Source organism: Ascaphus truei, chromosome 3, assembly GCF_040206685.1.
Source record: "Ascaphus truei isolate aAscTru1 chromosome 3, aAscTru1.hap1, whole genome shotgun sequence".
In the NCBI taxonomy this organism is placed as follows: Eukaryota; Metazoa; Chordata; class Amphibia; order Anura; family Ascaphidae; genus Ascaphus; species Ascaphus truei.
This window is the reverse complement of record NC_134485.1, coordinates 403923483-403947356: the sequence shown is the minus strand read 5'-3', so window position 1 is coordinate 403947356 and position 23874 is coordinate 403923483. Positions and strand designations below refer to the sequence as shown.

The 23874-nt window shown below is 44.5% G+C and overlaps 1 protein-coding gene and 1 long non-coding RNA gene across 2 annotated transcripts in view; both read left to right on the top strand.

Annotated features, from left to right (window-relative positions):
* Window positions 1-650: 650 nt before the first annotated feature.
* Window positions 651-23874, top strand: part of LOC142491174 (uncharacterized) — a 50522-nt gene continuing 27298 nt past the window's right edge. The window contains exons 1-2 of the long non-coding RNA XR_012800326.1: window positions 651-876; window positions 2108-2281. This is a non-coding gene — a long non-coding RNA (uncharacterized LOC142491174). The remainder of the gene's footprint in view (window positions 877-2107; window positions 2282-23874) is intronic.
* LOC142490593 (sec1 family domain-containing protein 2-like) lies at window positions 6532-7369 on the top strand. The gene is given in 3 exon segments (XM_075593008.1): window positions 6532-6597; window positions 6656-6905; window positions 6908-7369. Coding segments are annotated over 3 exon segments (771 nt in total). The 3' UTR covers window positions 7363-7369.

Below are 23874 nucleotides of genomic sequence, written 5' to 3'. Positions count from 1 at the left end.
CCCTCACCAGCACAGCCCGATTTACACCCCCACCACCTGCAGCAGCTCGTTTTTCACTCCCCCCCCCTCCACAGCCCGCTTTTCACTCCCCCCCCCCACAGCCCGTTCTTCACTACCACCCACCCACCCCCCCCCCAGCCCGTTTTTCACTCCCACCCACCCCCAGCCCGTTTTTCACTCCCAACCCCCCCCCCCCCAGCCCGTTTATCACTCCCACCCACACCCAGCCCGTTTTTCACTCCCACCCACCCCCAGCCTGTTTTTCACTCCCAACCCCCCCCCCCCCCCCCAGCCCGTTTTTCACTCCCACCCACCCCCAGCCCATTTTCCTCTCCCACCCACCCCCAGCCCGTTTTCCACTCCCACCCACCCGCAGCCCGTTTTTTCACTCCCACCCACCCCCAGCCCGTTTTTCTTTTTTGCACATACACACCTTAGCTCAGCACATCCTCCCCGGTACTAAGCCCCGCCCCCATCATGCTCTGACCTCCAATCCCCTGCTTCTACTCTAAAGCCCGGCATCCTGCTATTGAAAAATAAAAAAATATGGCTGCCGCATGCTCCTCATGCTGCTGTTCTTGCGCACCACCACGGACTCTCGGGGGGGGGGGGATGGGCGGTGGAGAGAGAGCAAGAGGGGAGCGGAGGGGGTTGAGAGAGCGGAATCCCCGCCATTTTTTGAAAACTTTTTTTTTTTTTTCATTAATTAACAGGCGCCGGCCGGAGTCATCGCGGGCCGCACAGAGAGGTTGTTGTGCAGGCCTGCAGTATAAATCATGGAATAGAATGGCCACTTTGGACTGTATAGAATTATCCCCTTAAGTTTATCTTCCTTGGACACCTGAGGACCCTGATACCAAATATACATTTTGCAAGGTAGAACAGAAGAGGTGCTTGACAAGCCAAAACTATCCTCTAGCATACAAATACCTCCATAAACGAATATATTTTCTGAAAATACATTCCTTAAGGAATTTAGACATTCGTAACACGCTTCCCCAAAACATTTGTTAGCTGGGAATGTTTGTTTTAAACAGTGGTCTTGATATTCTTTTCTCATTATATTTCATTCATTATTTGGGGCAGAATTTGGGCACAAATAACTCAGTGGCACGATGAAGGTGAATTAGAACATTTTGCTAGGTGGATGACGTCACCTTATCCTCCGTATGGGAAAAGTCCTCTATCAAATTTAGAAATTAAGAGAATCCATAGTGTAAAACCTTTTACTGTAGTATAAAAAGATACAATACTCACACATTATACTCACAAATGTAAGTGTATAAATCGCCTTGGGAAATATTGATGTCACCCCGAGCCTGCGCCAGCTAGAGCTGCGGTGTCAGCGTCCTTCCGGGTCTCCATTCAGCGCTTCCAGTGCACTCCTTTATTGAAATTCAGATGGTCTACTAATGTTATCTGGATTCCACGGTGCTTCCTGGTTTACAGTCCCTCCGATCATCCTACGCGTTTCACAACTATCTCACAGCTTCCCCAGGATAGTATCTTTGATACTACAATAAAATGTTTTACTATGGATTCTCTTTCTCTTGATTTCTAACCTTGATAGAGGACTTTTGCCATACGGAAGATAAGATGAAGTCATCCAATTAAGAAAAGGTTCTAATCCACCTTCATCATGACCCTGAGATTTTTCACGCCCAAATTCTGCTTTGGATATTCTTCTAAAGACTCTTGGAAAGTCTGAATCTTTAGAGCTGCATCCAATCAAAAGAATCCAATCAAAAGGATGTAAAGTATTTTTCAACATTTATAAGTCTGTTCGAACTTCATTGGCATGTGAAGGATTTTGCACTTAATTTTCCTATTGCTATTAATTATTTGACATATATTTTTTTATATTACATAAAGCATATATTTACACACGGATATCTTCTCTCTACTCCTGTATCTAAAGCCCTCTCCCGCCTTAATCCCTTCTCTCTGACTGCCCACACCTCTGGAATGCCCTTTCACCCAATATCCGACTAGCACCCTCTCTATCCACCTTTGAGACCCACCTCCAAACACAACTGCTTAAGTAAGCATATGAGTAGCTCCATGGCTGATAATTAACACCCCATACATTAACCTTGGCCCCTTGCAGAGTGTCAAGGATTGGACTTCGGCTGAAGTGGATCCCAGTGGCAGGAACAGCAGGGAGCGTAGTAGGGTCACAAGCAGAGGTCGGCAACAAGGAGACTGGAACAGGATGATAGCAATAGCTAGCACAGCAGTAAACACAGGAACCTTGCAGAAGCTAAGGAACCAGTATAAACAGGTAAGGGAGGAAAAGGAAAGGGAGGTTTATATATGCAGGCTGAGAGGTGGAGCACAGGTGCAGAGGTGTCAGATATCAGGGTCTGGAATGTTCCTTAGTTTAGCAGCACCAATCCCGGTGGACAAGTATAGGTACTGCAGGCTAGAACAAGACATTGAGAGTGGCAGCAGTCCCGGTGGCCAAGCATGGGTACAGCAGGCTAGAGAATATGACACAGAGGCATTTACCAAAATTAGATTGTAAGCTCCTCAGAGCAGGGACTCCTTTTCCTAAATGTTACTTTTATGTCTGAAGCACTTCTACCCTTTGTGTTATTTATATCATTTTTTATTTATATGATTGTCACGTATTACTGCTGTGAAACGCTATGCACATTAATGCGCATATAAATAAAGACAGACATACATACACCAAAAGAAGTGAAAACATTGGTATTTTTTCATTGCCCAGAAGAATATATTTCAGAGAATCACCTTTTACTGCTAAGGATAGTTATCTACTTGGCCAATGTAATTTTCACACTTTTGCAATAAAAAATTTAACCCGTTATTTGTCAGTGTTGACATGTACTCTAGCAAACCATACGGCATATCAAAAGTTGAATTTTGAGTTGGTGTTGTTCCCATGTGCATATCTGTTCATGAAAACTCACCCATTCAATTAGAGTGTAAAACATAAGAAAAACTTTTTCAGACTTTGCAATGCAGTATATAATATGGCTATCCAAATTTTGTATGGATGAGCCCTATTACACACCATAAAATCTGCATTTTTCCTACTTTAAGAAAATATCAAATGCAATCCATTTTCATTTTGCTTAGTTACTGTTTTTACATGAAAAAGGGTAGTAGGTCCCAAAGTAGCATTACATAGATTTATGGACATAGACATAGACACAAGGTTTTTTTTTCTACTGTATACAATTTAGTCTTTATTTCTTTGCAGGCTCTATATCAGCTTGATCATCTCAGACAGATTCCTGTACTGGGGGCTCATTAGTACATTCTACTTTGTCGCTAGCCAGAGTCTTCTACTGCATGCTTCCCAGATGTGCCATATTCACAGTGCAGTTGCATTCGTTTTCCTAGCTCAAACTTCTGCTTTTTTTGCATCTTAACCTTCTGAACATACTGTATACATCATTGAAAGAATAGATGGATTGGCATGAATTTTCAATGTCTTTGGCTATGTTGTATGGTATAAGCTTGTCAGCAACATCCTTCAAGTCCTTTGTCTGCAATTCACGGGTCAAATGGGGATGCTAAAAGACAATTACACCACCTAAATTAGTAAGGAACCAACCAGGAGAGGGGCATTACTGGATATGGTAATATTAAATAATATAGAGGTAATTACAAATATTCAAATCAGGTCAAATTTGGGAAACTGTGATCATAACCTGTTCTTATTTGAAATAAATTGTCAAAAACCATACTACAGCCGAGGCCCCTTTTATTCTCCAACATCTCCGAATTTTTTCGGTGATTTTTTCCGAATGCCACGCACTTCACCCCGTTCATGCCGTGTTCATACCGCGTTCATACCGCATACAGTATATTAAATAATACGGGGGTCATGCGGTAAGCGGCGGAAAGACAGGCCTTTTTCCTGTCTGGGATTGATGCCGGGGGTCTCCAGAGCTGATACCCATTAATACCAGCACCGGAGCCCGCCGGCATGCATCCGAGGCAGGAAAAATGCATTTAAAGGCCACTTCATTACCTTAGCGGCTAACCGCTAAGGTAATGAAGGGGTTAACCAGCCGTGCCAGGTTTATTATGGGTAGCGGGGGTCGGTGAAGGGGATATTTGGCCCTTGGTGGCTGTTTAGAGCTTGTGGGGAGGTTGCGGGTGGACTTAACCACTTCATTACCTTAGCGGTTAATACCGCTACGGTCATGAAGGGGTTAAGCCCTCCCACTACCCACCCTCAAGTCCTAAACAACCACCGTTGGGGCTAATACCCCCTTCACCCACCCCCGCTACCCACAATTAAAAAAATACACACAGAACAGCCCCACACTAAATAAATAAATAAATAAATATATATACTGTATATATATATATATATATATATATATATATATTACAGACAAAGAATAGACTGCGCTCCTCAGGTGTAAGCTCAGACCAAATCCCAATTAGTTATATTAAGTGAATATAGCAAAGGTGATTGGCAAAGGTGGTGCAACAATATTATGGATGGTTGATTCACACTGATAAAAAAAAAAATACATACAATATGTTATAATAAAATGCTGAGTGCCAATGTTTAAAAAGCTGCTGTGAACACAAATATATGCCAATACCAATATAAAAATGTCAAATGTCGGTGGTAAAGACTTCTGCACAAATGAATCCCTCTTGGATGATATTCAATGGATGATGAATGAAAAAATGTATATAAAAAAATGACACTGAATGTGTCAAAAAATGAAAAAATGAAAATGAAAATATATATATAAAAAATAAAATAAAAATATATCAACCAAACCAAGGGTCCATGCTAGGATCTGGCTGCTCTCATCAAGGACCAACGAACTCCCAGAAATCTGTGAACAACAAAAAAGAAAGCGCCCGATCCAATATACAAATAAATGTGTAAGGGTTAACAAAAACATGCTCTAATAAAAATACCACTTCTCCATATCAGACACAGTCAAATAAAATCCTATTTCTGAAACAAATCAAATCTCATCTTCCAATCTAAAGCATCAAATGCCAATCAAAACATTGAATTTACATTGTGTACATGATGCATACAATCTATGCACCATGTACAAATCAATGTTAACAATAAAATATTCCAAACAAAATACCATTAATCCAAACAAGTATACTATTTAAACCAAGCAAGTCACCATAAATCAATTTTAGCATTCATTAATCACATCCAAAAACAATTTAAATACCATCCATAACAATTACACAATTAACTATTTCAATCGTTAAATAGAACAAGTTACTATCAGCCAAAATATAAGTACCAAAAAGAATACAATATACAAAAGCAAGCTCACCATGACCTAAAGTACACCATACAAGACCAAAAATGACATCTATCTAATTAGAAAATACATTACACACACATTTATGCATACAGTAGCAGCATAGCCAAAATCATTTTAAATACTGCAAAACAAGCTTTTCAAACAAAATAATTTCTTAGCCTGTATGTATACATCGACCTAGACATACATATATACATACAGTGGCAAGAAATGATCTTAAAAAAAAAAAAAACACATGTAAAAAAAAAAAAACATGTACAAGTTAAAAAAAAAAAATTCTTTTGTTCACTTACCATTACTTGACCCACTCATCGACTCCCGTTGAACAGCTTACTCTCGAACCAATCCACAGACAGGAACCCATAAAATAATAAACCATAAAATAATAAACCATAAAATAATAAAACACCACAATCCAAGGGTCTTCTATTTGTAATCCATCTTCATCTGTATTCTTCTTTCTTGTATCTACTTCCGCTCTCTTCCGGGGTCTTCTTCTCTTCTTCGGCCACACCCTGGTATTCTTTCTTCTGTAGGTGGTCCTTCCTCCTCGGCGCCTGCCTTCAAAATGAGACGACATAGGCTTTTATAGGCTTATGACGTCACATTGTCGTTATATGGTTCCCAAGGCCCTTTATTGGGACGTGAAAACCATGTGATTTTGGGGGGGTAAAATTAATTTTGATGACGTCATTTAAAGGCAATGATGCCAGCCAATCAGAATGGCTGTGCTTCAATTACCTTTAAGAGGACGTCATGAAAAGAAAGATGGCCGGCCTCACATGGTATGGTAGCCAATCATAGCATGGGAAATACATCCCAACTCTGATTGGTTCTAGTAGACCATGTGACAGAGGCTTGGGGGAGAACGGATGTGACGTCATTGAAAGCCTGTCACATGGTACTAGAGCCAATCAGAGTTGGGCTGTATTTCCCATGCTCTGATTGGCTACCGTACCATGTGAGGCTGGCCATCTTCTATTATGATGGGGTAAAACTGGAGAGTTGGGGGCGAAATGTGAAACGGAAGTGACGTCACGACTCCCCATCCCCCTCCCCCCACACGCCTGCTGTGACAGCCGCATGCCGCCGCTCCCTCCGCACAACCGCTGTGACATGCGGCGGCGGCGTATGCGGCGCCGCTCCTAATGGCTGCCATTCCTCCCACATGTCCGCCACCGCCGCTCCTAACTGCCGCCGCTGCCCGCGCCTGCTGACATGCCGCGCATGCGCGGTAGTCATGGCGACGCTCACGGACGCCACGGCTCGGAGACCTCCTTGCGCTGCCGGGGGAATGAGGAGGACGGCATTCCCCCTCCCCTCCTCCTCCTCCCCCGCTCAACATTTACTCACCGCCACCACAGCTCCTAACGAGCGCCGAGATCCTGCATTGGTGCGGCTGCGCCAAGCTGCTGCTGCTCTCCGCGGGGGCCCTCCACGTTAAGGAGTTCTCCAGCTTCGAGGCCGGTGCTGCCAACCAGCCGAAGGCTCTGTTCGTGGTGAGCTGCATGCTGTGGGGCCGCGCCCTGGACGTGGTGAGGGACATGGTGAGCCAGATCTCCTTCCAGTACTGCGTGCTGGTGACGGCGGTGAGCCCCGGGGAGGCCGAGGGGGCCACCAACAGCTGGAGGACCGGCTGTGCGAGTGGATGGGGAACATGAACTTCACGGCTGAGGTGATGTGGGCGCCGCTGCTGCTGGCCCCGATCTCCCCGCTCCTATTCCTGGCCCCGGCCTTCTCTTCTCTCTTCCCGCTGCTACTTGGCGGAGACCTTCAGGCTCTCAACTGCAGCTGGCTGGACAAGAAGAGGATCCCGGGGCTGGGGGACGTGGAGCTGCCCTCCTTGCCCCCCGAGCTACAGATTCACATTCGGAGCCTGGTTTCAGGACTCAACCACCTGATGGAGGGTATCGGGGTGAGAGAGGAGTGCTTCTCGGTGGGGCACCTGAGTAGGATCATTGCGGGGGAGCTGGCCAGCTATCCTCAGGCGAGAAACCGCAGGAAGCATACACTGACTGACACACACACACACACACTGACTTACACACATACACACACACACACTGATTGACACACATACACACACACACTGACTGACACACATACACACACACACTGACTGACACACATACACACACACACTGACTGACACACATACACACACTGACTGACACACATACTGACACACACACACACATACTGACACACACACACACACTGACTTACACACATACACACACACACACTGATTGACACACATACACACACACACTGACTGACACACACACACTGACTGACACACACACACTGACTGACACACACACACTGACTGACACACACACACTGACTGACACACACACTGACTGACACACACACTGACTGACACACATACTCACTGACTGACACACATACACACTCACTGACTGACACATACACACTCACTGACTGACACACATACACACTCACTCACTGACTGACACACATACACACTCACTCACTGACTGACACACACACACTCACTCACTGACTGACACACATACACACTCACTCACTGACACACATACACACTCACTCACTGACTGACACACATACACACTCACTCACTGACACACATACACACTCACTCACTGACTGACACACATACACACTCACTCACTGACTGACACACATACACATACACTGACTGACACACATACACTGACTGATACATACAGACTGACACACACACACCCCAGTGATGCGCCGAACAGCGCCCCCAAGTGATGTGCCTACTCCCCCCCCCCCCACCCTGTGAGCTGCCGAGCACCTCCCATGTCCCGTACCTCCGCTGGGGGGCTGGCTGCAGCAGGAAACACAGCCCACAGCTCTGCCGGGGGGAGGAGACTCAGACAGAGTCCCCCGTGTCCGCAGCTACGTCATGGTGGGGATAGGTCACCGAGAGAGACATACACACCACAGAGAGACACACACACACGCACACACTGACTGACACACGCAGACACACACACACACACACTGACTGACACACGCAGACATAAAGAATTCAGTTACTATAAATATAGATGTGCAAATAGCTAAAACATGCGGTCAAACTTTTGTGTTTTGGAAATGAAATTGTTTTGTGATTTTTAATTGAAAACATCACCATCACAAATAAAATTTCTGTGACAAAAAACAAAGAAGTTTCACTTACTATGCGCGTGCTCAGCACACACAGCTTTTTTTTTCCCTAAGTGTTATTGCGCTATCAATCCTATCGATCGGCAACTGATTGTTTAAACTGCAGCCTGGAAGAGCTGCATGGAGATGCTCTTTGCACGGCTCTTACAGGCAATTGTACAGTTTAAATATTAATTTTAATACTAGTGTGCGGGAGCAGGGGGACTCCTGAGCTGTGAAAAAAGAAACTTATCTAAAAAGTGGCGCTCTACATAAATCAATTAGCTAAACATAGTGATATAATAGTGATTGAAATAATCAAAAGGTGATACTTATACAAACACATAAACAGGTGCTGCTATGACCCGGTGAGGATTGCTCTGTCAGTCCTCGTAGTAGGAAGTAGGGATAATTCTCCGGGAAGCGCAGGGATATGTGGAATAAAAAATATATGTTGTGCAATATTGATGTGACAAATTTAAAGTAAATTGGCTGATCTATTGTAGATGTACTCACAAGTGTGAGAGGATTAAAGGCACGTAAAGGTATCTTTCCATAGTATGGATATCACACGGTAGTCAGGAAATCAGTCTTAACCCCATATAGACTCCAAGAGACATTGATTCCTGTTATCCTCTTGCTTGTTAGTTCTCCAGGTTTCTTAATCCTATCAAGTCTTCTGTAATCATTTTTTTCTGTAATCTGCCCAAATTCTCCTAACCTAGGAGAATTTGGGCAGATTACAGAAAAAAATGATTACAGAAGACTTGATAGGATTAAGAAACTTGGAGAATTTACAAGCAAGAGGATAACAGGAATCAATGTCTCTTGGAGTCTATATGGGGTTAAGACTGATTTCCTGACTACCGTGTGATATCCATACTATGGAAAGATGCCTTTACGTGCCTTTAATCCTCTCACACTTGTGAGTACATCTACAATAGATCAGCCAATTTACTTTAAATTTGTCACATCAATATTGCACAATATATATTTTTTATTCCACATATCCCTGCGCTTCCCGGTCTCCTGAGCTGAACCGCATTGATTTCAGCCTCGGGACCCCCTACTTCCCGAGATACAGGGGCGTATATCTCGGGAAGTAGGAGGTCCCCGGGGCTGAAATTACTGCGGTTCCGCTCAAGAGACCCCCTGCTCCCATACACTATTATTAAAAATCACATTAAAGCAGCTTCATTACCGTAGCGGCTAACCACTAAGGCAATGAAGGGGTTATGGTACAGTCGCTAGTTTATTGGGGGAGAGGGGGTGAGTGAAGGGGGTACTTTGCTCAGGGTGGGGGGTTAGGCCTACCGGGAAGGTTGCAGGAGGAGTTAACCGCTTCATTACCATATTACCAGTCTGCTGTCCTGGTTTGCTAGAGTATCTCACTACAGGAGTAATCCCTATGCTGTGGGGGTCCCTACAATACTCGGCTACAGTGAGGGACAGGCTGGGGCCTAGGGCTAAGGTTCTGGCCTAGTCCAGGAAGCTTAACTAGCTCCCTGGACACTACCTCCTCCTTCCATGGCTTCAGTTCAACTGCCACTAACAGTCCTCTGTCCTGCAAAGGAGATTCTCTTCTTAGAACCTTTCCTTCCTAGCCACGGAACCAGCTCCCTACAGAGGTACCCTGCTACATATATATTAACAAATAATCGGTTAACTGAGGAAGAAGTGCACAGACGGCTTGATAAAATTAAGGTAATAAAGCACCTGACCCCGATGGCATGCACCCAAGGGTACTTTAGGAGCTAAGCTGAGTAATAACAAAACCATTATATTTAATATTGAAGGACTCTATTTCCACAGGCTCGGTACCACAAGATTGGTGCATATATTTAAAAAGTTAGCTAGATCACAACCGGGTGATTACAGACCTGTAAGCCTGACTTCAACAGTGGGTAAGCTACTTGAAAGTTTAGTACAGCATCATATTCAGGAATACCTATTGGATAACAAAAATATTAGTAATAGTCAGCATGGATTTATGAAGGATAGGTCATGCGGAATTAACCTTATTAGTTGATTTGAGGGGTAAGTAGGAATTTAGACATGGGTAATGCAGTGGATGTGGCCAACTTAGATTTTACAGAGGCTTTTGATATGTTTCCACACAAGAGCTTATACTGGACACCTAACAAGCTCCTGTTGAACCCCCAAAATAACCACAAAATATATATAAGCATATGAATGTCACAGAGGAGTGCTACTGAGCATGGCAATATATATTTAAAACCAGAGACAGCACATAAAACACAGACAAAGCTCAGTTTTAGCACATCCAGTGAAAATCATACACGGTACAGTGCCTAAATATATATGTATAAATATCTATTAAGTAAAATGGTCTTTTAGTTTGACATTTTTGGCCAAAATTGTTGTAAGCCCCTGAGCCAACGTCACGGCAGACCACAATTCAGGGGTCCCTAACGCTAATATAAATTCTTAATAACCTGTGTAATAACAGGAAGAATGATTTATAGTAAATCTGTCAATATTAGTTGCAAAGTTCTAAGTCTGATTGAAGCCTTTATTAACCTGTACATTACCAGGAAAGGCACTCTGTATTAGAGATGTCACAACCATCCTGCAAGCAAACAAGTTCCCCTGTGTGGAAGATGCTATGGAGTGAGCCCTTAACCATTTAAATGTGGGAGGGGGTGAGCTTAAATTACGTAGGAGGTTGCCAACCTCCAATCAGCCAGGACTAACTGAAACACAATTGTAAAATATACTGGACACCTAACAAGCTCCTATTGAACCCCCAAAATAACCACAACATATATATAAGCATATGAATGTCACAGAGGAGTGCTACTGAGCATGGCAATATATATTTAAAACCAGAGACAGCACATAAAACACAGACAAAGCTCAGTTTTAGCACATCCAGTGAAAATCATACACGGTACAGTGCCTAAATATATATGTATAAATATCTATTAAGTAAAATGGTCTTTTAGTTTGACATTTTTGGCCAAAATTGTTGTAAGCCCCTGAGCCAACGTCACGGCAGACCACAATTCAGGGGTCCCTAACGCTAATATAAATTCTTAATAACCTGTGTAATAACAGGAAGAATGATTTATAGTAAATCTGTCAATATTAGTTGCAAAGTTCTAAGTCTGATTGAAGCCTTTATTAACCTGTACATTACCAGGAAAGGCACTCTGTATTAGAGAACTTGTTTGCTTGCAGGATGGTTGTGACATCTCTAATACAGAGTGTCTTTCCTGGTAATGTACAGGTTAATAAAGGCTTCAATCAGACTTAGAACTTTGCAACTAATATTGACAGATTTACTATAAATCATTCTTCCTGTTATTACACAGTTTATTAAGAATTTATATTAGCGTTAGGGACCCCTGAATTGTGGTCTGCCGTGACGTTGGCTCAGGGGCTTACAACAATTTTGGCCAAAAATGTCAAACTAAAAGACCATTTTACTTAATAGATATTTATACATATATATTTAGGCACTGTACCGTGTATGATTTTCACTGGATGTGCTAAAACTGAGCTTTGTCTGTGTTTTATGTGCTGTCTCTGGTTTTAAATATATATTGCCATGCTCAGTAGCACTCCTCTGTGACATTCATATGCTTATATATATGTTGTGGTTATTTTGGGGGTTCAATAGGAGCTTGTTAGGTGTCCAGTATATTTTACAATTGTGTTTCAGCTAGTCCTGGCTGATTGGAGGTTGGCAACCTCCTACTTAATTTAAGCTCACCCCCTCCCACATTTAAATGGTTAAGGGCTCACTCCATAGCATCTTCCACACAGGGGAACTTGTTTGCTTGCAGGATGGTTGTGACATTTCTAATACAGAGTGCCTTTCCTGGTAATGTACAGGTTAATAAAGGCTTCAATCAGACTTAGAACTTTGCAACTAATATTGACAGATTTACTATAAATCATTCTTCCTGTTATTACACAGGTTATTAAGAATTTATATTAGCGTTAGGGACCCCTGAATTGTGGTCTGCCGTGACGTTGGCTCAGGGGCTTACAACAATTTTGGCCAAAAATGTCAAACTAAAAGACCATTTTACTTAATAGATATTTATACATATATATTTAGGCACTGTACCGTGTATGATTTTCACTGGATGTGCTAAAACTGAGCTTTGTCTGTGTTTTATGTGCTGTCTCTGGTTTTAAACACACAAGAGCTTAGTTTACAAAATAAAGGAAATTGGTTTTGGTAAAAAAATATTTGTACCTGCATTGAAAACTGGTTTAAGGATAGACAACAGAGAGTTGTTATAAATGGAACTGTTTCAGGTTGTAAATAGAGTACCTCAAGGTTTGGTACTGGGTTTTTTTTACTGTTTTTCACTGTTTTACTGTTGTACTGTTTTTTAACTTGTAAATAATTGTAAGGAATCGGGGGCCACGTCCCTTGCGGCATGACCCCTCCTTACCCACTACCAGTACTGCAGCGGCTGCTGCCCATACCCCCGTCGCTACCCATGCCGCCGCCCAGCGCATACCTTGAACTCCGCCATGGCCACCATCTTGGATTCTGGCGCTGGTGTTACAGAGCGTGCGCTTCAAGGATTTATAGCGCGGCCATTATGCCTGTCTCCGCCCCCCGCTCGGCGTGGGAGTCTTCACCATGTGTCCAGCACTCTCAGTTGTGCTCTACTACTTCCTGGTCTCTCAGCCACTCACGCGCAGCTCCTCAACACGCCCCCGCCATGCCCCTCGTCCGGATTGGTCACTGCCACTTTAAATATCCTGCTTTGCTTTCACTTCCTTGCTCTGCATAGCTCCTTGCTACCTGTGTTGCCTGGAACCTACGTCGTGCTCTCTTTGTGTTTATTTCCTACAGCTATTGACCCGGCTTGTCTGAATACCCCCTCTGGCTCCTGAACTCAGCTTTCCTACTGACTACTCTAACCTCTAAGACCCTCGGACTCAGCTACGGATTTTAACAACGGAACTTTCTATATCCTCGGACTCGGCAAGTACTTGACCATTCTTTATCTACATTCAGGCCCGGCCACACTTCTACGCCACATCCCGGAAACGCCCCCTGTGCTGTCGGTGCGTATACTCTACATCCCACCTCAGTACAGGGGACTGGTCTGGTCTGCGGGCTGCACAGCGTGACATTATGCAGAGCCCAAATGCAGACCTGGCTGAGGTGGGCCAACTACTTACGACCCTTGTGCAATGCATCCAAGCTTTGGGACCGCAGATTACCGCTTTGATTCAACAGCTATCCACTCTCTCACTACAGCCCACTCCACCACCAGCTGCAGCCACACCTGGAAGCGATTGACCTTCGGAACTCAGAATCCCTACGCCTCAAGCATATGTGGGTGACCCTCTGGCCTGTCGAGGTTTTTGAACCAGTGTGAAATTCAGTTTGAAATATCTCCAAGCCTCTTTCCTACCGGACGTACCAAGGTAGCCTATGTTTATGCTCTCTTAACAAGGGATGCCTTGACCTAGGGCTTCTCCCATCTGGGAACTGCGTCCGGAGATCTCCTCGTATTACCAGCTCTTCCGCCAAGAATTCCAGCAGGTATTTGATATTCCTGCTCGCAGGGACACTGCTGCCTCTTCTCTAGTTCATTTGTCTCAGGGTCATAGGTCCGTAGCCAAATATGCACTGGAATTCCGGATTATCGCAGCAGAAACTCGTTGGAACGAAGAGGCACTTACTGATGTATTTTGGCAAGATTTGTCCGAATCTGTAAAGAATGAACTTGCAGTCCAGCCCCGACCCCAAGCAGTGGAGGATTTGATCGCACAGTGCATACACGTGGATCAGCGCCTTCAGGAGCGACGTCATGAACGCCAACGTCCCAGGTTCGTGCCTTCTGACCCTCCTTATTTAGGGCCTCCTCCGGCTATTTGGCCTGTTTCTTAAGCTGTGGAACCCATGCAGTCAGCGGATCCGTACTCCCGACAGGAGGGCCGAGAGGGTTCGCCGCCAGAATGAGGGCCTATGCTATTATTGTGGATCACCAGATCATGTGGTACATTTTTGTCCTTTGAGGCCCAAGGAACAAACGGGACCAGCCACGCTAGAGGGACTTACCCTCAGATCACTTTCTTCTCACTCCCTCTCTAAAGAGGCACTCCCTAAAAGGATTATGCTCCCAGTTTTGCTTGAGGGCCTGAATTTTCGTGTAACTACTGCTGCTTTTCTCGATTCAGGCTCTGGTGGTAATTTTGTGGACCAAGAGTTCGCAACCCGTAACAAGATTTCTCTTATCTCCAAGAAAGCACCAATTGGACTCAAGGCTATTGATGGACGTCCTTTGCAACCAGCTTTCATCATGTTAGAGACTCTTCCTCTCACTTTATCTGCCGGTACTCACACCGAGATAATCTCTTTTGACGTAATACACTCTCCTGATGTTTCAGTTATCCTAGGGTTACCTTGGTTACAGCATCACAACCCACGCATAGATTGGAGGGACTGCAAACCGATTCAATGGGAGCCAGAAACAGACACCTTATCCTCGCTGGTCATAGCTCCTGCCACAGTTATCGCGGGAATGGAAACGCCTTCTGATAGCAACTCCACTCTTCCCGAAGTATATGCTGATTTCATCTATGTTTTCAATAAGTCTCAGTCAGAGGTCCTGCCTCCTCATAGACCCTATGATTGTCCCATTGATCTGGTCCCTGGTGCCGTCCTGCCAAAGTCTAAGTCATACCCCTTTTCTCTCCCAGAGACTGAATCTATGGCAACCTACATCAAAGAGAATCTTGAGAAGGAATTCATTCGCAACTCTTCGTCTCCCGCTGGTGCCGGTTTCTTTTTTGTGAAGAAAAATTATGGATCCCTGATACCATGCATTGACTACCGGGGCCTCAATCTCATTACTGTCAAAAAACGGTATCCCCTGCCTCTGATTTCGGAACTGTTTGATAGGCTTCAAGGGGCCCAAAAAATTTCCAAGCTAGACCTCCGAGGAGCATACACCTCATACGTATTCAAGAAGGCGATGAATGGAAAACCGCCGTCAATACAAGAAGCGGACACTACGAGTATCTCATGATGCCATTTGGTTTATGCAATGCTCCTGCTGTCTTTCAGGATTTTATGAATGATGTCTTCCGCGATGTCCTCAATTCCTTTGTAATTATTTACCTTGACGATATTCTAATTTTTTCTGGGAATCTTCAAGATCATGTCCAGCATACTAGACTTGTCCTCTCTCGTCTTCGTGTCAATAATCTCTACGCAAAGCTCGAGAAATGTATTTTTCATCAGTCTTCTACTGCCTTCTTAGGCAATATCATTTTGGATAAAGGATTTTCGATGGACCCAGAAAAACTTAAGGCTGTTTTGGATTGGCCCCTGCCCAATTCTCTTAAGGCCATTCAGCGTTTTTTGGGCTTTTCCAATTACTATAGAAAATTCATCCGGAATTTTTCTACCACTGTGGCTCCCATCACTGCACTTACTAAGAAGGGAGTTGACCCATCTGTGTGGCCTCCGGAGGCAGTCACCGCCTTTGAAACCTTGAAGCAAGCTTTTGTTTCGCCACCCATCCTTCGTCATCCTGATACTAGTCTTCCGTTTACATTAGAAGTGGACGTCTCTGATTGTGGTGCGGCTGCCATTCTCTCCCAGAGACTCTCCCCTCAAGATAAATTGCACCCATGTGGATTTTTTTCGAAAAAGTTCTCCCCTGCTGAAAAGAACTATGATGTCGGCAATAGAGAACTCCTAGCCATCAAGATGGCTTTACAGGAGTGGCGACACCTCCTGGAAGGCTCCCGTGAACCAAATGCTATTTTGACAGATCATAAGAATCTTCTCTATATCGAAAGTGCACGGCATCTATGATCTCGTCAAGCCCGCTCGGCACTTTTTTTCCCAAGATTTAATTATACTCTATCGTACATCCCCAGCACAAAGAACATAAAAACTGATGCCTTGTCCAGACAATTTTCCCCTGAGGAAAAATCCGAAGAAATCCCAGAAACAATTGTACCTTCGAAATGCATAGTCTCCGCCAACTCTTTTGATATTCTTGAAAAGATCGTAGATGCCCAGTCACAGATTCTGAGTGGTCTAGAGGTACCGGAAGGAACCCTTTATGCTGCCCCCAAGTTTCGTCAGAAGATCTTAGAATAGGGTCACTCCGTCCCGTCAGCCGGCCATCCTGGCTTCAAGAGAACTTTGGATCTCATTACGCGCACCTTTTGGTGGCCTAATATGGCAAAACTCATTCACGAATTTACTCGCGTTTGTCCAGTTTGTGCACAGAACAAGACTCTTCAACAAAAGCCTTCCAGGTTACTCATGCCTCTTCCAGTACCTGATCGTCCATGGTCGCATATTTCGATGGATTTTATTGTAGATCTTCCGCCCTCCAGAGGTATGACTACAATTTTGGTCATAGTAGACCGATTTTCGAAACAGGCCCATTTTGTTCCCCTCAAGGGTCTTCCCTCCTCTCCCACCCTGGCAGATATTTTTACCAAAGAAGTGTTTCGTATCCACGGGATCCCTACGTCCATAGTTTCTGACCGAGGATCGCAATTCATATCGAGGCTTTGGCGTGCTTTCTCCAAGAGGATTGGTATGGCCTTATCCTTCTCTTCAGGCTATCATCCCGAAACTAATGGGCAAACTGAGAGACTTAATCAAAGCCTTGAACAGTATCTACGATGCTTTATTTCTGATACCCAAGATAATTGGGTTGATCTGTTACCATGGGCGGAATTTGCTTCCAATTCTCTACGTAATGAATCTACGTGAATTACGGCTATCATCCAAGTCGGCTTCCAATCTCCAACACTCCCTCAGGAGTGCCAGCAGCTGATGAACGGGTAACCACGCAACAGAACTCATGGATCAAGATCCAATCTGCACTCCTTAGTGCAGCTCAGAGGTTCAAGTCTCAAGCAGATCGTCGTCATCAACAGGCTCCCAATTACAAGCCCGGAAACCGAGTGTGGCTTTCAGCAAAGAATATCAGACTGAAGACTCCTACCCCGAAAACGGCGTCTAGGTTTTTGGGGCCTTTCTTGATTCAGGAACAAATCAATCCTGCCACGCTCCGTTTACAGTTGCCTCCATCCATGAACATTCCCAACGCGTTCCATATATCTTTGCTCAAACCTTTCGTTCAGAGCAATCGTTTCCCTGCAAAAGCCCGTAAACCCAACACTGTTACGGTCCAAGGACACTCAGAATTTGAGGTGCAGTCCATCGTGGATTCCCATATATCCAGGGGAAAAGTACAGTTCCTTGTACATTGGAAGGGCTATGGTCCAGAAAGCGTTCCTGGATATCAAGGGAAGACATTCATGCTCCAGCTCTACTCAATCGCTTCCACAAGAAATTTCCACAGAAGCCTTGGATGGATCGTCCTGAGGTCGATCCTGAAGGGGGGTGTACTGTAAGAAATCGGGGGCCACGTCCCTTGCTGCGTGACCCCTCCTTACCAACTACCAGTATTGCAGCGGCTGCTGCCCATGCCCCCCATCGCTACCTATGCCGCCGCCCAGCGCATACCTTGAACTCCGCCGTGGCCATCATCTTGGATTCTGGCGCTGGTGTTACAGAGCCCGCGCTTCCTTCAAGGATTTATAGCATGACCATTATGCCTGTCTCTGCCCCCCACTTGGCGTGGGAGTCTTCACCATGTCTCCAGCACTCTCAGCTGTGCTCTACTACTTCCTGGTCTCTCAGCCACTCACGAGCAGCTCCTCAACACGCCCCCGCCATGCCCCTCGTCCGGATTGGTCACTGCCACTTTAAATATCCTGCTTTGCTTTCACTTCCTTGCTCTGCATAGCTCCTTGCTACCTGTGTTGCCTGGAACCTGTGTCGTGCTCTCTTTGTGTTTATTTCCTACAGCTATTGACCCGGCTTGTCTGAATACCCCCTCTGGCTCCTGAACTCGGCTTTCCTACTGACTACTCTAACCTCTAAAAACCTCGGACTCAGCTACGGATTTTGACTACGGAGCTTTCTATATCTTCAGACTCGGCAAGTACTTGACCATTCTTTATCTACATTCAGGCCTGGCCACGCTTCTCCGCCACATCCAGGACACGCCCCCTGTGCTGTTGGTGCGTATACTCTACATCCCACCTCAGTACAGGGGACTGGTCTGGTCTGCGGGCTGCACTGTGTGACAATAATGACCTCGAAGTTGGCATAGAGAGCAAAGTCTCCATCTCCCGGGTGTCTGGGTGCCCTCGGGTGGTTCCCATGGAGGTTATGGGGCCCTCGGGTGGTTCCCATGGGTGTCTAGGGCCCTCGAGTGGTCCCTGTGGGTTCCGTGGGGCCCCCACAGCTGTGGGGCACCCGGTTCTTCCTCGCAGGTATCCCCCGTGGGTCCTCAGATGGTACCCGTGGGCGTTCGGGGGTCCTCGGGTGGATCCCGTGGGCATCCGGGGGTCCTCGGGTGGTCCCTGTGGGTCCCCGCAGGCCTGCAATACCAATCCTGTATGTCAAAAAATAAAACATGGCCTACATTTCAATAAATCCAGATCCCCCCACCACCACCACCACCAAAACACATACAGTAGAGTAATGTGCAAAATAACTATTATCCAGATATGGATAATAGATTATTTGCCCATTATTAATCACAACATTAACCAGCACAAATAAAGTAAATAAAACCGTTCTACTTACCCCTGGCAATATGAAGGGTGTCCTTGTCTGCATTCTGCAGGTCCCTGTCCTCCGATGCCACAAACAATACATAGCAAAATACATTGTAATGGCCCCTAGCCCCTTAATCACCTTAGCGGTTAATAACCGCTATAGTAATTAAGGGGTTAACCCACCCTGCCCAGCTACCCACCTGGGACATCACAAGCGATATTTAAGGCCATGACGCCTCATTTGAGCCCAAGAAGACGACAAGACAACATCGATTGGGATTTACCATGGGGTTTTTTGGATTGAAAGATGAAGACAGAAGAAGAAATTAAGAAATAATTACAGAAGAAGATAGAAGGAGCGGATTGAAGATAAAAGAAAGAAGAATTGGGTACCTGATTCAGATCTTCATGGTAGATGCCATTTGATGCCTTCGCGGTACGTGAGCTTCCTGATTCCCTGTGAGTCGGAGGGCCAGCGCTTCTAAAGGTAAGTAAAATATTGAATGTATGTAAATGTATTTTTATACCGGTTTTTCTTTTTTTCTTTGCACATTGACTGATAATGTATTAATCTGTACCTCTTTAGGGTACAGATCAATACATTATTAGGCCAATAATTTGTTTTTAATTTCTTCCTGCATTGAGTGTGATTTTTTCTATGTGTGTTTATTCTGTGGATGTAATTGTTTGTGATTTTTCTGCCTTATTTTTAATTTTTTGCGATTGTTTTTCTTTTTAATTAATGATGTCTTGCGTTGGGTGCTGCTTTTAATAGTTGTGTTGCAGAGGTTTTTTTATTAATTAATTGCTTTGATTGGTTAATGGTTGAAATACTTAATTGTTGTGCTGGTTAGTGTTTTTATTAATTAATTGCTTTGTTGGTTAATGGTGGAATTAATTAATTGCTTTGTTGGTAAATGGTGGAATTAATGAATTGCTTTGTTGGGTAATGGTTGAATTAATTCATTGTTTTGTTGGTTAGTGCATGTATTAATTGCCTTTGTTGGCTAGTGTTTTTATTTAGTGAATTGGGGTGTTTCTGTGATTTGAAATGTTTTATTATTTTGTGTTTTGTGCATTAATGTATTTTCATTAGGGTGCCCATTGAATGCTATAGTAGCTTATCATGCTCATATTATTATATGGGTATGATGTACCACTATAACAATCAATGGGTATTGTGGGTCCGGGGTGGGTTCTTAGGCCTCCCGTGTGGGTAGCTGGGCAGGGTGGGTTAACCACTTAATTACTATAGCGGTTATTAACCACTGGGGTAATTAAGGGGCTAGGGGCCATTAGAATGTGTTTTGCTATGTATTTTTTCTGGCACCAGAGGACAGGGACCTGCAGTACACGAGGAAACCCTTCATATTGCCAGGGGTAAGTAGAACAGATTTATTTACTTTATTTATGCTGGTTAATCTTGTGATTAATAATGGACAAATAATCTATTATCCATATCTGGATAATAGTTATTTTGCCCATTACTGTACTGAATGTGTTTAGGTGGTGGTGTGGGGTGGAGTGTATTGATTTAAATGTAGGCCATGTTTTATTTTTTTACATACAGGAATGGTACCTCAGACCTGCAAGGACCCACGGGGACCACCCAAGGACCCCCGGCGCCCACCCGAGGACCCCTGGACACCCACGGGTACCACCAGAGGACCCACGGGGGACACCATCGGGGAAGAACAGGGTGCCCCACAGCTGTGGGGGCCCCGCGGACCCACAGGACCCACCCAAAGGCCCCAGACAACCGTGGGTACGACCCAGGGACCCCCAGACACACACAGGGAACACCTGTGGATGCCATTGGGGCCTTTGGGGACCCACGGGGACCACCTGGAGGCCCACGGAACCTAGCGGGGACCAGCCGGAGGCCCCCAGACACCCGTGTGTATCCCCCGGGGTGCACTGGGGGGCCTGCGGACACCCATTGGGACCACTGGAGACCCCCGCCGGCAAAGGGTATTAATTGTGTGTGTAAAAAAATACATTGTGGTTTTATAGTATATGGGGGCATGGGGGGGGGTTGTGTATTGGTGTTTATTAGATATTGTAATGTTTTATTGGGGGCCTCGGAGGTGGGTAGTAGGGCTGTTGTATATATTTTTTTGTATTGTGAGTAGCAGTGGTGGGTGAAGGGGGTTGTAGCCCAAGGATGGTTGTTTAAGCCTACCAGGTGGGTAGCAGGAGGGGTCAACATGTTCATTACCTTAGCGTTATTATTACCTTATCTAAGGTAATAAAGGGGTTAAGTACACCCGCAATCCCCCCACAAGGCCTAAACATCCATCAAGGGCCAAATACCACCTTCACCCCACTTCTCTACCCACAATAACCCTGGCACGGGTGTTTAACCCCTTCATTGCCTTAGCGGTTAGCCGGTAAGGTAATGAAGTGGGCTGTAAATGCATTTTTCATGCATCTGATTCATGCCGGGGGTCTCCAGTGCTGGTATTAATGGATATCAGCTCCGGAGTCTCCCTGCATCAATCCGATGCAGGAAAAAGGCCTGATTTTTTCTAAGTCCCGTGTCGCCGCTCACCGCCGCTTCTCCCCACCTCCTTGCCAACTTTTTGTGGCGGGACGATTTGGAGAGGAAATCACCATTCTAGAATAGCGATCAGCCACGATAAGCTGATCAGGGCTACAAGAATACAGGGAGTTGGAAAAGCTGGCGATGAGCAGCGAAAAATGGCTTATCGCCGCACATTTGCGGATTTTATTTATTTCTTTTTTCCGGGGGGAAAAATTGACGATTTTTGCTCTTATCAACAGCTTATCGGGGCTTACTGAATCACAGTAGGCTTTTTTTGGCAATAAGCCTGGGCAACTGGGGCGCTCCCTAAATAATACAAAGTGTATTGTGTTGCCAGAAAACTGAATACAATACAATAATGAACACATCAGGCTAAAAATAACAGAAAATAGGGAAGATAGTGTCGCACTGCTGCTCGACCAAAAAAGAGGATCATCCCTGGATCCTCCTGGAGAAAATGGAATTGTTGTGGTTGTGGTCAGCCCATGTGCTTCAACAGGTGTCCAAATCCTTTGGACACCTGTTGAAGCACATGCGCTGACCACAACCACAACAATTCAATTTTTTTGGTGATAAGCTAGCGATAAGGGGCTTATCGCTGCTTACTGCATGAGGCCCTAAATGATGTAAGGTAGTAAAATCAGAACATTATGTAATATCTCTACAAAAGGACTTGAATAAACTGGAAACTTGATCAGGTAAATGGCAGATGAGGTATAATACAGATAAATATATGGTTATGCATTTGGGAAACAAGGATAAACAGGCAACATACCATCAAATGAGGCAAAAATAGGTAAATGCTAGATTTAGGAGTGCTAATACAAAGCAGGCTTAGCAATAATGCCTACAGTCAGGCAATAGCTGCCAAGGCAAATAATATCTTATTTTCCATCAAATCGGGTATGGATGGAAGGAAAGAAAGCATAATTCTACTGTATAAATCATTAGTAAGACCACACCTTGAACATGGAGTACAGTTTTGGGCACCACGCCATTAGAAAAGACATTATGGAACTAGAACAAGTGCACAGAAGAGCCACCAAATGAATAAATGGGATGGAAAATCCGATTAATGAGGAGAGGCTAGCTAAATTAGATTTGTTTACATTCAAAAGAGTCATTAAAGGGGGAATATGATAACTATATACAAATATATTAAGGATAATACAAGAAGCTTTCAAAAGAACTATTCATCCCAAGGGCAGTACACATGACACTGGATCATACCTTAAGGTTGGAGGAAAAGAAATATAACCAGCGACAAAGCAAAGGGTTCTTTACAGTAAGGGCAGTTAAAATGTGGAGACTGATTGCAGGTACAATAGATATCTTCAAAAAACAGACACAGACAATACTGTACATTCTACCATGTGGGTCAGGAAGTGTGTGATCATTGGAGTTCACTAGATCACAAATAAAGGCAACCCGCTGCATCGCTCCATGGGCATGAGGCTGTCTTCATTGCCAGCGCTGAGCTCCATGTCTGCCTCGAAATGGGGGTATCACTTGGCCCAGCTAGTTGTCCATTTTCCTGTCTTCTGTAAAGTCGCAGACCCTATTTGGATTTCTTTTATATTTAGGATAGTTTTATGTCTACCATAAACATTTTTGCATTCATTACTGTATTAGCTTCTACCACCTCTGTTGTGAGGCTTTTTCGTTAATCTACCACCCTTTCTGTGATCCGGCACCCCTCCAGCTTCAGAGCATGTCCTCAGAAACCCTGACTGCAGTGGAAGCACTGTGTTCTGTGTGATTATGGGGTAAGGTTGGTCTGGGGACCTGTCTGAGACATGGCAATGCGCTCATACAGTAAGTGTTCTTTATCATTGCTGTATGCTATACAGTTGAGATTATTTGTTACTTTTTTTCTCACCATAACATATTTGTTGCATAGTTAGTTTAGTCTAACTGTCCATGAAATGTCTGTAAATCGAATATATAACCTGTTCATTTAATGTAACCATGTATTGTCATCATAACTCTGTGCCCAGGATATACTTGAAAAACGAAAGGTAACGCTCAATGTATTATTTCCTGGTAAAACACTTTTTAATAAATAAATATTTATGTACCACGACTCAGTAATAGTCACAATATCGCAATCATCCCGTGTCAGTATTGTAATTAGTTCTGGGATTTTATTTCCCATAACTCGTACGTAGTCCGAAGACTTGTGGTTACTGCTTTTCCTAATCTCTCCTGTTTTTCTATTGAAGCTGTCTTCTGTCCCCCTGGGTATGTTTCCTGCTGTAAAGTCTTATCCTCAATCAC